Genomic DNA, 14,239 nt, shown 5'->3' with positions numbered 1-14,239 from the left:
GTCTTTATTTGTATCTCTACATGACTGTAAGCTCCATGAGAGCCGGTCAGTCTCACATTGGCAGCTGTATACTCCTGGCACCTAACAGTGCCTGGCATAGTGGGTACACACATATTTGTTAAATGAGTGAATGAGATTAAGAGGATCCTCACACTGACAATGATTTGAGAACTGAATAAATCACCAGAGAAAAGTGCTTAAGATGTTGCTTTTCCAAGGCAATTTCAACACATTCTGTCAAGAACAATTCGAACACAGATAGACCTGAAGGGGAGAGAAGTAGGGCATACAAAGCAGAGGTGATTTCTCAATTCCAAACCTAAATTTTAAAAGAAGCAGGTGTATCTGCTGGGGCAGAGGAAAGAAGCTGGTGGTGGGAGCTGGTTTCAGACTCCATCTGCCACAGGGCCCCTTCCTCTCTGGCCCATGTGATGCTCTGGTAAGAGACAAGACGGCAGGAGGAGAGAAGCTGAGGTGATTCATATACCTGGTAGTAGTCACATCCCCCGATCACTTCAGCTCCTGCCTGATGCCCACCCCTCTTCTTCTGTCCTGTTCTCAGTGAGTTCCATTAAGTTTCTTCACCTTGCACCTTTAAGTCTAGGAGTAGAAACAGCTTCCCACTGTTGCTAATCCCTGGGTGTGTCAACACCCTTTCCAGGATCCCACAACCTTTTCCCTATCTCCCTGAATAGCCCCTTCATTAAGATCACTTCAAAATCCTAGCTCAGTATGCCTTCTGTTTCCTCCCTGGACTCTGACAGAGTTTATAAACACAAACAGAAACAGCAGTGACGGTCTCTTAAGAGTTTAACTGTTCATGTTTTACCCTCACAAGCATCCTATCTTTCAGTAATTTCTTTTTAGTACAATTTTTTCTTAATGTGGCAATTGGTTTGTTTTTTTCCAATTTAATCTTTAGCTTTTATCTTTCATAATATACTTTGTGCTTTCAGGTTTACAATCAAGTAACTGAACCACATTTTTTTGGATGCAGGAAAATGTGTTTGAATAGGTAGAAAATCTGTAACAGAAAAAATTAGAAAGTACTGATAGTACAACTAGAGAAAAATTTTTCAATGATGCAAATATAATCTTGCTCAAAAAAACTTTTTTAATTTGAAGACCAAAAAGGAAAACAGTACACATTAAAATATTTGGCAAATGACTGAAAAACTGTCCATAAATTTAAAAATCGTTCTAATTTTTTAGACACAAATAGTTTGGTTTAATCAGAGGTGGACCCAGGCTTTATGGGGGATCTAAGCATTCTTGCCTTCCAGGAAGGAGACTCAGGTTCAACTCCTGGCCAGTGCACCTCATGGGCAGCACAGCCACCACCCATCTGTCAGAAAAGACTTGCATGTTGGTGTGATGAGTAAGCCTCAGCAGAGCTTCCACACGGACTAGGAAGAAAGGTCTAGCAATCTATTTCCAAACAGCCAGTGGAAACCCCATGGATCACACAGTCCAATACGCAACCGATCACTGTCAATGCTGTCGGACTGGGCAGAGTTTTGTTCTGCTGTGCATGGGGTCGCCATGAGTCAAGGACTGACTCAACTGCAGCTAACAACAGCAAAGGTTATATAACTGAGGGTTTCTTCATGGGGAAAAAAAAAAAAAGCAAGACTATGCACATAAAATCAGGTTCATGGCCATGGAAGGACTCCATGCAAGTGAGGCACCTGAAGCTTGAGTTTCATTAGCTTCATTGTAAATCCACCTCTAGTTATAAGACAAAACACCATTTTGTAATCCTTTCATCATTAAATTATAGGTGGTATATTCAATATGAACATTTATTGTGCATAAAAAGAAAAGAACTTAATAATGAAAATCTGAACTCTTAACACCAACTTTCGACAATTTCACTGATACCTTTGCCTCTTTTATACAATGACAATCATACAACTCTGTAAGGGTATAACCATACTAGAAGCAAAGTGAAGAAACGTCATAATTACTTGTTAGTAACTCTATCTGATTCTAATGGAAAAGACTGATAACTTTTTAAATGATTTTTCTAAGAAGTGGCTGTGCTCCAGGTTAGAGTTCAATGACCGATGTGAATTTAATTTTTCAAAACTTGGTTTTGAACAAATTGAGTTAGATTCATTAGCACTTTTGCAATTAAACATTCACTCAAAAAGAGCCTTCCTCTTTTTAGAAAACAAAATTGAGACAGCTATTAAATTTATAATCACAGTTTTATTGATTAAAAAATGAGTATCTTACTGTCAAATAAAAATAGACGCTAAGACAAGGAAGCTATAAAGCCTTTCCTATTCTGACATTTAACTTTAGGTAATCTTATCTGATGTCACTTTCACTTATTGATCTCACCCCTCCCACTGGAGAGGGGCGGGAAGGAAGAAAAGAAATCTTGGCTGCAGGCAAAATATTCAGATTGTGCTGAGACACAAAAGTGGGCATTGTATTGTAATGAGGCATGCCGGGTGAAGATCATGCTGCATGCTGCTGGCCCTTTGGGTGGGTTTGTGAGACCTGGGCACTCACTGAGTAGCTTCTAGAATCCCCTGCTCTCCTCAGGAGCTTAGCTATAAAAAAAAAGCTATAGCAGCTTAAAAACTGACTGTCCTGCTCTGTAGAATGGTGGGCTTATTCCTTCTAGAGCTCTGACACAACAGCTGAATGTCAAAGAGGCACAGGTTGTCAGACATCCGTGAATCTGACTAAAAGGAGGAAATCAAGCTGAAAGAGAGAACATTCTCTCTGGGAACCTGACACTTCAGAAAACTGGGACAGCTTTATCTGTCCCCTTCTTCTTATAACAACGGTACAGCAGAGAGTAGGGCAGGAAATGATGGCTACTTCTCTTCCAAACCAAAGCTTTTGTTTCCATGACCATACAGCAGCTGTAAAAATGATTTCTAAATATAGGAACACAGGGTGGCTGACGAAGAATAAAGTATCCTTAGAAAGTTCTGAACTGTATCTGAAAGTCTCTTTGAAATAAAGCTAACACCTTTGGTGCTGGCCAAGTCTCACCCACCTCTGTTACCCAAAGCTATGAGTTAAACCAAGAGAAGGGCAAACCATGCAAAATTTTTCTACATTTTTAATGTAATGATGTTTCTGATGTTATAATGGAGTAGCATAAAGGCGAAAACCAAAAGAGCAGCTCTTGCAGTCTAAGGTCTTAAAATCCACACCCTTTCACCTTGCATGTGTGGAAGAAGAAAGAGCAGAAGAGAAAATCACTTCCACCTGGACCACTGCTTTTCTTTATCTGTTAAAGGCACGTATATCACCCCCATCAGAGGCTTCATTTTGACGCTGCCATCTTGTAGCTTGTCGTACTGCTCCAACATTTGGTTTCCGCCTGCGGGACCGACTGGCAATATCAATCTCCCACCAGGCTTCAGCTGGTCTATTAGCTAGAAGAGAAAGAAAACCAGATACACAGCACGTTATGTATTTCATATTAACAGTCATTTTACGTCATTATAAGCAACTGCCAGTATCCACGGGCGGAAAGTAGAGGTGCACCTTAATACACACATTCTTTGATTGTTGAACTTGTAACTCAATTACCCACTTACTCATTACCTATCAGCCTCCCCTGCTAAACTACAAGTTCCTGGAGGACAGGGACTGTGTCTTACTCATCTTCGTAACCCTAGAATTTAACTAAGTACAACTGCAGTGCTCAAAATGTTTGCACTGAACTTTCCTCTTGGGACGATCAAAGACAAAGCAGAAAATTCAAACACAGTTGTGTCTGTCTTGAGTTGGATGGGAGTTGTAGAAAATCAGCAAAGAATCCCAATCCTATTATTGTAGAGCCTATGGCATCACTGAAGCAAAGAAAAGGGAAGCCTAGTTTAATGACTGCAATGAGGCACCATAAGGAGAACAAGTAGGGCTGGAGTTCTGGAGCATTTCAGCGAAGACACCCCTGTCCTTGAAGAACCAAGACCACTCCGTGAAAGACCCTCCAGTCAGAAAACTTTCAGGGCATACATTACCATCTGTGGCATTTCAGATCACCAATAATCAAAAACACAAGAAACAGGCATTACTTTGGGTACTGTTACCCCAGGCAAGAGTGCCTTCCAATTGTTATTTTGGTTTTCAGCAAGCCTATCATGTTTTTTCCATTTTAATTTTTATCAAAGTAATACAAGTATTCTTTCAGTTGTTTGCCTAAATTTCAAGGCTTATAATGTAAAACAGTAGACACCTTCCTCTATACCAATCCTGTTCCTTAAATCCAGTCATTTTAAATCCTTTTAGTACATCTTCTAGTATTTACGTTTGTATTTCAAATATGCTACATAAGGATTAGGCTCTCTTTTTTTTATATATATATATCTGGCTTCCTTCCCACAATCCAACCAATACCATAATTCTGAAATTCTGAACTGAAGATCCCAACCCCTTTCACTTAAACACAATTCTATTTCAGATTTTAACTGCCAATATTTAAAAAAAAGAAAAAATAAAAAAGCTACTGGTCATGTGTTAATACATGAAAATTCATTGAGCTGCTCACTTATGGCTTCTACACTTTCCTACATTATGTTAATACCTCAATTAAAATGTTTTAAAACCACCTAGAGCAACAGGGGAAGAAGAGTCAGGAACAGGAACAAACGGAATGTGTAGCTAATTGCCTCCACAGACAAATGCCGACTTTGCCATGAGACCAGAAGAACTGGATGGTATCTGGCTACCATTACTGAATATTTTGATCAAAGCTTCTATAGAAGAATCCTGATTAAAAAGGGGGAGATGCACAACAGAATTTCAAATTCTCATAGACCCCAGACTTTCTGAAGCCATGGGTGCTAAATGAACCCCTGAACCCCTATTGCCCTGAGATAATCTTTAAACCTTAAACCAAAAATAACCCCTGAAATCATCTTAAAACCAAGTAACAGTTTAGCTTAACTAGTAAAAAAGGTCTGCCTTGAGCATTATGCTCTTTTAAGAACTATCTATATGGGATCAAAATGACAGTAGCAACTCTAAAGATTAGATAGGAACATTAGGGGGCAGTGAGTTTATGCTAATGCGGGAAGAACAACTCAGAAAAGGAGGGTGAGAATGGTTGGACAATCAAAGGATGCAATCAATGTCACTAAATTGTACATGGAGAAGCTCTTTAAAAAAATGTTTCAAAGAAAAGAAAATATACTTTGAGGGTTAAGAAAGTGGGGGGGGAGGGGTATTCACTAATTAGATAGTAGACAAAAACTATTTTAGGTGAAGGGAAACACAACACACAATACCGGAGAGGTCAGCACAACTAGACTAAACCAAAAGCAAAGACGTTTCCTGAACAAACCAAACGCTTCAAAGGCCAGAGTAGTAGGGGTGGGGGTTTGGTGACCACGGTTTCAGGGAACATCTAGGTCAGTTGGCATAATAAAATCTATTAAGAAAACATTCTGTATCTCACTTCGGTGAGTGGTGACTGGGGTCTTACACGCTAGCAAGTGGCCATCTAAGGTACATCAATTGGTCTCAACCCACCTAGAGCAAAGAAGAATGAAGAACACCAAAGATACAAGGTAAATATGAGCCCAAGAGACAGAATGGGCCACATAAATCAGAGACTACATCAGCCTGAGACCAGAAGAACTAGATGGTACCCAGCTACAACCGATGACTGCCCTGACAGGGAACACAACAGAGAATCCCTGATGCAGCAGGAGAGCAGTAGGATGCAGACCTCACATTCTCGTAAAAAGACCAGACTTAATGGTCTGACTGAGACTAGAAGGAACCCGGTGGTCATGGTCCCCAGACCTTCTGTTAGCCCAAGACTGGAACCATGCCAAAACCCAACACTTCAGACAGGGATTAGACTGGACTAAAGACAGAAAATAATACTGGTGAGGTGTGAGCTTCTTGGCACAAGTAGACACACGAGGCTATGTGGGCAGCTTCTGACTGGAAGGGCGATGAGAAGGCAGAGGGGGACAGAAGCTGGCTGAATGGACACGGGAATACAGGGTGGAGGGAAGGAGTGTGCTGTCTCATTAGGGGGGAGAGCAACTAGGAGTATATAGCAAGGTGTATATAAATTTTTATATGAGAGACTGACTTCATTTGTAAACTTTTACTTAAAGCACAATAAAAAAAGTTTTTTTTATGTTTCAGAACCACTGGTTTAGTCTTTTTTTTTTTTAAAAAAACAGATAGGCAACAGGGTGAGAAAGAGTAAGGAACCGTCCCAAGATCATTCAGCCAGTTAGAAGTTGATGACCAGAACAAATCCCCCAACTCTCAGGTTCTCATATCGGATCCAAATGTGCAAAAAAAGAGCCCCTTCCAGTTTGGGTATGGATGAAACTGGGCAGCAGGAACAGTGTCGCTTTCAGTCATGATCATGGAGTCAAGAACTATGCAAAACTCATATATGTAAGAGGAACCGAAGATTCTAGTGAATTCAGTTAAGGTTATTACAAGGGCTGATACAAGCTTACCGGAGTCTCACTAAGATGAAAAATCAGTATTGTACTGAAAACATTTCCTTGAATACGTAAAATACAATATCGAAATACCCCTCCTTATCAGTGCCAGCTATACAAATCCTACTACTGTAAGATTCATTTCAAGGTCCATTCCTGTATGTAGTCTCTCTGACTACTCTGTGCAAAATTCTCTCCCTCCCTTGAACTCCTTCAGTACATACTTTCTTTTCCATTCACTATCACATCCAAAATGATATGCTATCATTAATTTCCCTTTGATGCGTATGACACATTTCTTCTAGAATATAAGCTATATAAAGGTAAAATGTATGGCAAATACTTCCCGCCATTTCCCATGAACCTAACACAGTCTTGCATATTCTGGTGCTTAACAAAACACCACACTGACTAATTCCCAGCTCATGAACTCCAGAGAGATCTTCCCAGTTCCACTGGTACACTAGTTCTTAGCCAGATCAAACACTGCTTGAAGCAGGACTGCTGTGAGCTGGGGTTTAGTAATCTGCCTCTCATTTATGCAACTGTTGCATATTAAAAAAAAAAAAAAAGTACCAACTAACAAAATGCACCACACACAAGTTTCATTGTATTTTGAATATCACCTAGAAGTCATCTCTATATAAAACTAATGGTTCGGGTTGAACAAGGCACACAAACACAGAAAACACTCACTGCCTGGGGCACAACTGGGGCTGCAGCTCCCACGTGAATGGCATCATATGGAGCTTCCTCAGCATAGCCCATTCTTCCATCCCCCACTGAAAGAAAAAAAGGTCAGCTTTAAAAACCTGTTCAGACAGACCTATCTACTGTGAAGAACTACGCTGCAGGAGCTCTGCAAAAGGGAAAGGGCAGGTTTTCCAGGAAGAAATGCTGGGACAGCTGAACACCGATAAGGAAAAAAATACAACTGGACTCCTACCTTCACAAAAATCAATGTCAGGAAGATCAGAGGCCTAAATGTGTAAACTAAAATGATAAATATTCACAAAAAATTATATATGGAAATATCTTCATGACTTTAAAAACAACTTGCCGTCGAGTCACTCACAACTCATGGCGACCCTGTGTGTCAGAGTATAACTGTGCTCTATAGGGTTTTTGATGGCTGATTTTTCAAAAGTGGATCACCAGGTCTTTCTTCTGAGGTGCCTCTGGGTAGACTCACCTGGGTGATGCAAATGATGAACACACTCGGCAGCTAATGAAAGGTTGGAGGCTCGAGTCCACCCAGAGCTGCTCAAAAGAAAGGGCTGGCTATCTACTTCCAAAAAATCAGCCATTCAAAACCCTATGAAGCAAAGTTCTACTATGGCACACATGAGGTCACCCTGAGTAAGAGTCAACTCGATGGCAGCTGGTTTTCTTCATGATGTTAGGGTAGTCTTAACAGAACACAGAAAGCACTGAAAAAAATTGCTAAGTCTTCCTACTAAAATTAAGAATTTCTATTTATCAAAAAAGGATACCAGTAAGAGAGTGAAAAGGCATGCCACAGTGTGGAAGATACTTACAATATCCTATAAATCAAAGAAAAACACAGACAACCAATATCTGGACAGGCACTTCACAGAGGAGTAAATCCAAATGGCCAAACATATGAAAAAGCATTCAGCTTCACTGGTTAACTGGAAAATACAAAATTTACCAAAAGATACTGCTAAACACTCACTAACCCACCAAAACCCAACTCACTAGGTGGGCAAAAAGAAAAGTTGAACGATATCAAGGGTTGGGGTAGATGTGGAGCACAGGAACGCTCATACGTTGCTTGTGGGGATGTAGATTGGTTCCATGACTTTGAAACACAGTCGGGCAGTGTCTGTGATCACCCTGTGCCCCTGCGATAACACCGGTAGGTACGTGAGTGTCTGTACGCTGAGTGGATACACGTGCAAGCAATTCTGTACAAACATGTTCCCAGCGGCATGGTGAATGTGCCCAAATCAGAAACGACTCAAATATTCACCCATGGTAGAAGTCATAAACAAATTCTGGCAATATTCTTTCAGTGGAATGCTTTATAGTAATGAAAATAAGCTACATGAAAAAAGATGGGTAAATCTTACAAATGTATTATTGAATGAAAGAAATCATTCACCACAGAATATCTACTGTATGTTTCCATTTATCTAGAGCTCAGAAAGTCAAAACAAAACATTTTTATGGATGTGCAATTAGGTAGTAAATAGATAAAAGTAAGGATACTTGATACCACTAGGGAGAAGGGAGAGAGTTATGACCAGGAAAAAACAAGCAGGGACTTACTTCTCAAGTGTTAACAACGCTCCCTTTCTTAATCAGTACAGTGATCACACAGGCATCTGTTTTACAATTTGCTGAGCTTTACATTTATGTTTTATGCACTTTGTGTATCTCTATTATATTTTTCAGTAATACGAAATGTGCTTACATGGAAGTATGTGCATTGTATATTGGTAACTACAAAAAAAAAAGCTACGGGGAGAGGAAGGGTTTTCATTTTTTTACCTTACACAGTTTAATTTTTTATACTGGACATTTGCTACTTTTATATTACTTAAAAAGCAATGATGCATTCAACATCGGTATTATTTGAAAATACCATGGTCAAGGTGGAACCAGTCAACATTTTAGAGCAATTGCTTTTCTTAGTATTTGAAAGTGAATTTTAAAAATGCAATAATTAGCCCTGAGTATTATTTAGCTTACATGGCATTTTCCAAAAATAAAAATTCTCTGGAGAGGAAATGTTTCAAGTTTTCTGAAACTCACCAACCAGATGTACTCTCCCTGAAGACAAAAGCATTGGGTCATCCTTTCTGACATTATTTATTGAGTCGTCCACTAACTCCTTAATGTGATCAATTCCTATGACTTTTCCACTAGGTCCAACCTAGGAAAGAGAGTAGAATTCAATAATTCATTGGGCTAAATCTTAAGTTATATTCTGCAATAAGTCATTATCTAAAGTCATATTCTGCAGTAAGAAATCAAGGTAAATGAACAGCTGAAGTCATACCAGAAGCCAGACATATTCCTAGACTTTTCTATTACATAAGCCAGATAAATTCCCTTTTAACTCTGCCAGTTCGGGTTCAGTGTTCTGTCACTCTAACCAAAAAATATCCTAAGTGATACATATTCCAATTGCTATCTTAACAGAATTAAAAAAAATAACCCTCAAAAACTGCTAGTGAAAAAAAAGAGCCAAATCATATAATATGCTTCTGCTGGGGCTAGAATGAAAAATAAAGTTCTTACCATACGCGCAAAACACGCAGTAAGGATTCCACTTCCAGATCCTACATCAAGGGCTTTAGCTCCTTCATGCAATTGATCAAATAGAAGTTCTAGCGCGTATGCATGCTGCCAAAAGAAAACGATGCAAATGTTCATTTTTCTCAAGTATATACAGTATGTTCAGTCTCTAGAGCCCTGGTGGTGCAGTGGTTAAACAGCTCAGTTGCTAACCAAAAGGCTGGCAATTCAAATCCACCAGCCACTCCTTGGAAACCCTATGGGGCAGTTCTACTCCTACTCTGTCCTATGGGGTCGCTATGAGTCGAAATTGACTCAATGGCAATGAGTTTTATACATATTTATCACACACCACAATTTTTTAAAAGCTATCAGAACCAGTAGCAAAAAATCATCAGATTCAGTGGCAATGAAGACATAAAAATATACATCCGTGGATGCATAGTGATAACAAACACATACGTTTTTACATATACATATATATACACACATACATATATAAATACACATGAAGAATAAGGAGAAATTGTTTCTTACAGTAGAATCCCACCTAAAACAGAAGAAATGATGAACTTAGGAAAATGTCATTTGGCAACCATCTCAAAACAAAAAACCAAACCAGTTACTGTCGAGTTGATGTGGTAACTAATTCAGGTGAAAATCACAGATCAATGCTAAAACTAGTAGATTAACATTTGACAAGTTACAGGATGTCTACATAATCTCAAAGTATTCACTCAAGTATGTACTTATTGATATAAAAAGAAAAATAATAACTTTACAGTACCATAAACCTACTGCCGTCGAATTGATTCTGACTCATTGCCGACCCTACAGGACAGAGTAGAACTGTCCCACGGGGTTTCCAAGGCTTACGGAAGCAGACTGCCATATCTTTCTCCCAGGAAGCAGCTACTGGGTTCAAACCGCTGACCTTTTGGCTAGCAGCGGAGCGCTTTAACCACAGTTTCTCAGTGCAGAAACCTGGTAGACATTACCTTAATCAGCAATAATGAGGCACACTGACATCACATGTCTCTGGTAAGATACATCACTTCTGGGATATTGCTGGCAAAATATATAACCCGTATCTCATCGTGAGGAAACAGCACACAAACCCAAACTGAGGGACATTCTATAAAAAATAATGGCCCAAATTCACCAAAATTTTCAAGGCCACAAAAGACAAGAAAAGCCTGAAGAGCAGTTCTAGATTAAAGAAGGCTAAAAAGACGTAACAATTAAATGAAACTCATGATTATTAGAACATAAGAACAATTGGGAACATCTAAATAAGGTCTGTAAATTGACTAACAGTATTAAAAACAGTATTAGCAGCGTTAAATTCCTGATTTTGATAGCTGTACTGTGGTTATGTAAGAGAATGTCCTTATTTTTATGTAAAGAGCATTATGTCTGCAATTTAAAGACTTCAGGAAAAAAAAGAGAAAGGAGAGACAGTTGGACAGATAAAACAAGATTAGCAAATGGTTGGGAATTTCAGAAGCTGGATGATGGCCACATGAAGGCTCATTATATAACTGTCTGTGTGGCGTTGGACATGGAGTCACCATGTGAGTCGGACCCAACTTGATTGCACCTAACAACAAAACCATATAAGGAGAGAAGGCCTTTAACAGATGCAGCTTCATGGTATTCAAGGGTTTTCAAACTGTGTTGCAGAAAGCCCTTCAAGTTTCACAGAATCCCTTTATGTTAACCAAAATTCAACTATTAAAGCACAACGACCTGTTGCTGCTACTCTCTATGGCACTTAAAAGTCACTTAGAAAGGTTAAATTAACAATCTTAATCGATTCTCCATTTGCGTTAGTTTTTGGAAATAAACTCCTTTAGGGGGTCTTACCTATGACTGTCAAACAATCAGTGGCCTCTCTCTCTCTCATTTGGTCAGAGAACAAAATAACTTCATTAATCAATGTGATTAACATCCTCTTCCTTTCCTTTTTCTCCATCTATCCTGCCCCATCCCTTCCCCTCCTGAACATTAGAGTCCTTAAGTGGGGCCGAGCAAGGCAGCTGTCCATACCCAGGTGGCAAGAAGGTAGCTGCAGTGGCTAGACAGGAGTGTCAGAGCCCACGCAGAGTGAAGAGTACATCTGTGTTCACAGTGGACCCACACAGGGAATCAGAACCCACGCTAGATCGGGGCGGGGGGGGTTCTGTGTGACAGGGTAGATCAGTGCCAGGTGTCAGGGCATGAGAGGGGAGTGGGACAGCAGCAGCAGCAATAGTAGGAAGCTGGCTACATACAGAGGACTGACCAAAGAAATAATTAAGGAAGTAGGGACTATATTTCTTACTGTAGAGAAGGAAGTTAAATCTGGAAAGAAAGAAAACTAAAATGAACCCTGTGGTGTTAGATTGAAATTGGAGGTATCAGTGTGAATTCTTCATTTTCAATATGTATAAAGGGAAAGAGATAGAAATATAAATATGTGTGTATATGAATAGAGCGACATTCCAGTAGCAATGAGCTACCAACTTGATGGCACCAAACAACAATGTATCAATGTTAATTTCCTGATTTTAATACTTTTATTGTGGTTATCCCCCACACGTCTGTCAGTCTGTTGTACTGTGAGGGCTTGTGTGCTGCTGTGATGCTGGAAGCTATGCCACCGGTATTCAGATACCAGCAGAGAAGAAGTACAACCAGAATGCTCCTTAGAAGCAAGGATGGCAAGACTGCATCTTACATACTTTGGACATGTTGTCAGGAGGGATCAGTCCCTGGAGAAGGACATCATGCTTGGTAAAGTAGAGTCCGTGGAAAAGAGGAAGACCCTCAATGAGATGGACTGACACAGTGGCTGCAACAACGGACTCAGGCATAATGACTGTGAGCAGGGTGCAAGAGTGCACAGTGTTTCGTTTTGCAATGCATAGGGTCACTGTGAGTTGGAACCGACTCGATGGTACCTAACAACATTATGGTTATATAGGAGAATATCTCTGTACGAAATAATCAAGTATTCAGAGATAATGGGGCATCATTTCAGCAACTTACTCTCAAATGAAGTAAAGAAAGAAAAGTTCTTTATGCTGTACTTACAACTTCTCTTTAAGTTTGAGGTTGTCCCAAAAAAAGTTTTTAAACATCTGGTTGACCTTATCTGTCTGATGTTTCAAAATAGTATAGTGGGATACTATCTCCAAATCCTCATTATGAACATCAATCAGTAAGAAAAGAAACTGCTAATTAATGAGGCTTCTAAGACAAATTAAGAAGCCCTGGTGGCACAACAATTAAGTGTTCAGCTGCTAACTGAAAGCCTGGCAGTTTGAAACCACTCAGAGGCTCTACAGGAGAAAGATCTGGCGATCTGCTAACATAAAGATTACAGCCTAGGAGTTGCGTAGTGGTTAAGAACTACGGCTTCTAAACAACAGGTTGGCAGTTCAAATCCAGCAGGCACTCCCTGGAAGCACTATGGGGAAGTTCTACTCTGTCCTACAGGGTAACTCTGAGTCGGAATTGACTCAGCAGCAACGAGTTTGGTTTTGGTTTACTCTGTCACATGCAGTCACAATGAGTTGAAATCAACTCAAATGCACACAACAACAACCACTAAGACAAACTGGATTAAACAGCTTTTACTGAGGAAACTGCTGGGGACATTTTATCTAGTCCTATCAAAAGACTTAACCTGAAGGATGAGATCTCTATGGAGAGATTGTGTACTTCTTCCAAGAAGAAAATCTGTACCTTTCATCATATTCTTAAAATGATTAATATCCCCCAAAAGTTTAATAATTTCTACGAATACAGCAACAACTATCATACCATAAGAAAATGGAAGAAATAAAAGAAACAACATAATTCCTATAATGCCTGGCTTTCTTGAATCTAGCAATCAAAGAGCTAGAAGAAAACCAAAAAACCAAACCTGTTGCCGTCAAGTCGATTCCAACTCACAGTGACACTACAGGACAGAGCAGAACTGCTCCACAGAGTTTAGGACTAGAAGGGACCTCTACAAATTGACAAACCCACAGTACAGCTTCAACATATTTCCAAAAGAAACTTTGGAATTGTTTTCTTTTTTTTTCAGTACTATGTCTGTCAGTTTGTTGTACTATGGCAGCTTGCATGTTATTGCGATGCTGGAAGCTATGCCACCAGTATTTCAAATACCAGCAGGGTTACCCACAGTGGACAGGTTTCAGCAGAGCTTCCAGACTAAGACAGACTCGGAAGAAGGACCTGGCGATCTACTTCTAAAAAAACCTGACCAGTGAAAACCTCATGAATAGCAGTGCAACACTGATACAGTGCTGGCTAGATCAGGCTCGAAGACACTCAAAGTACAACTGGGGAAAAGCTGATGTCTTTAAATTATGGTGTTGGTACAGAATACTGAATATACATATTGACTAGACCATAAACTGCCAGAAGAACAAACAAATCTGTCCTGGAAGAAGTACAGCCAGAATGCTTCTTAGAAGCAAGGATGGCAAAACATCATCTCACATACTTCTGACATGTTATCAGGAAGAATCAGTCCCTGG

The 14,239-nt window shown here is 39.7% G+C and overlaps 1 protein-coding gene across 2 annotated transcripts in view; it reads right to left on the bottom strand.

Annotated features, from left to right (window-relative positions):
* Nucleotides 1-14,239, bottom strand: part of PCMT1 (protein-L-isoaspartate (D-aspartate) O-methyltransferase) — a 51,894-nt gene that overhangs the window by 4,264 nt on the left and 33,391 nt on the right. The window contains exons 4-7 of one of the 2 annotated variants that reach the window (XM_049903428.1): nucleotides 9,711-9,815; nucleotides 9,222-9,342; nucleotides 7,140-7,225; nucleotides 3,185-3,401 (exon numbers count right to left, since the gene is read on the bottom strand). In XM_049903428.1, the coding sequence (XP_049759385.1) occupies nucleotides 3,222-3,401; nucleotides 7,140-7,225; nucleotides 9,222-9,342; nucleotides 9,711-9,815 (492 nt within the window). In that variant the 3' untranslated portion in view covers nucleotides 3,185-3,221. The remainder of the gene's footprint in view (nucleotides 1-3,184; nucleotides 3,402-7,139; nucleotides 7,226-9,221; nucleotides 9,343-9,710; nucleotides 9,816-14,239) is intronic. The other variant, XM_049903419.1, reaches the window with a different exon arrangement.

The sequence above is a fragment of the Elephas maximus genome, chromosome 1 (assembly GCF_024166365.1).
Source record: "Elephas maximus indicus isolate mEleMax1 chromosome 1, mEleMax1 primary haplotype, whole genome shotgun sequence".
NCBI classification, from domain to species: Eukaryota; Metazoa; Chordata; class Mammalia; order Proboscidea; family Elephantidae; genus Elephas; species Elephas maximus.
This window is presented reverse-complemented; position numbering and strand designations above follow the sequence as displayed.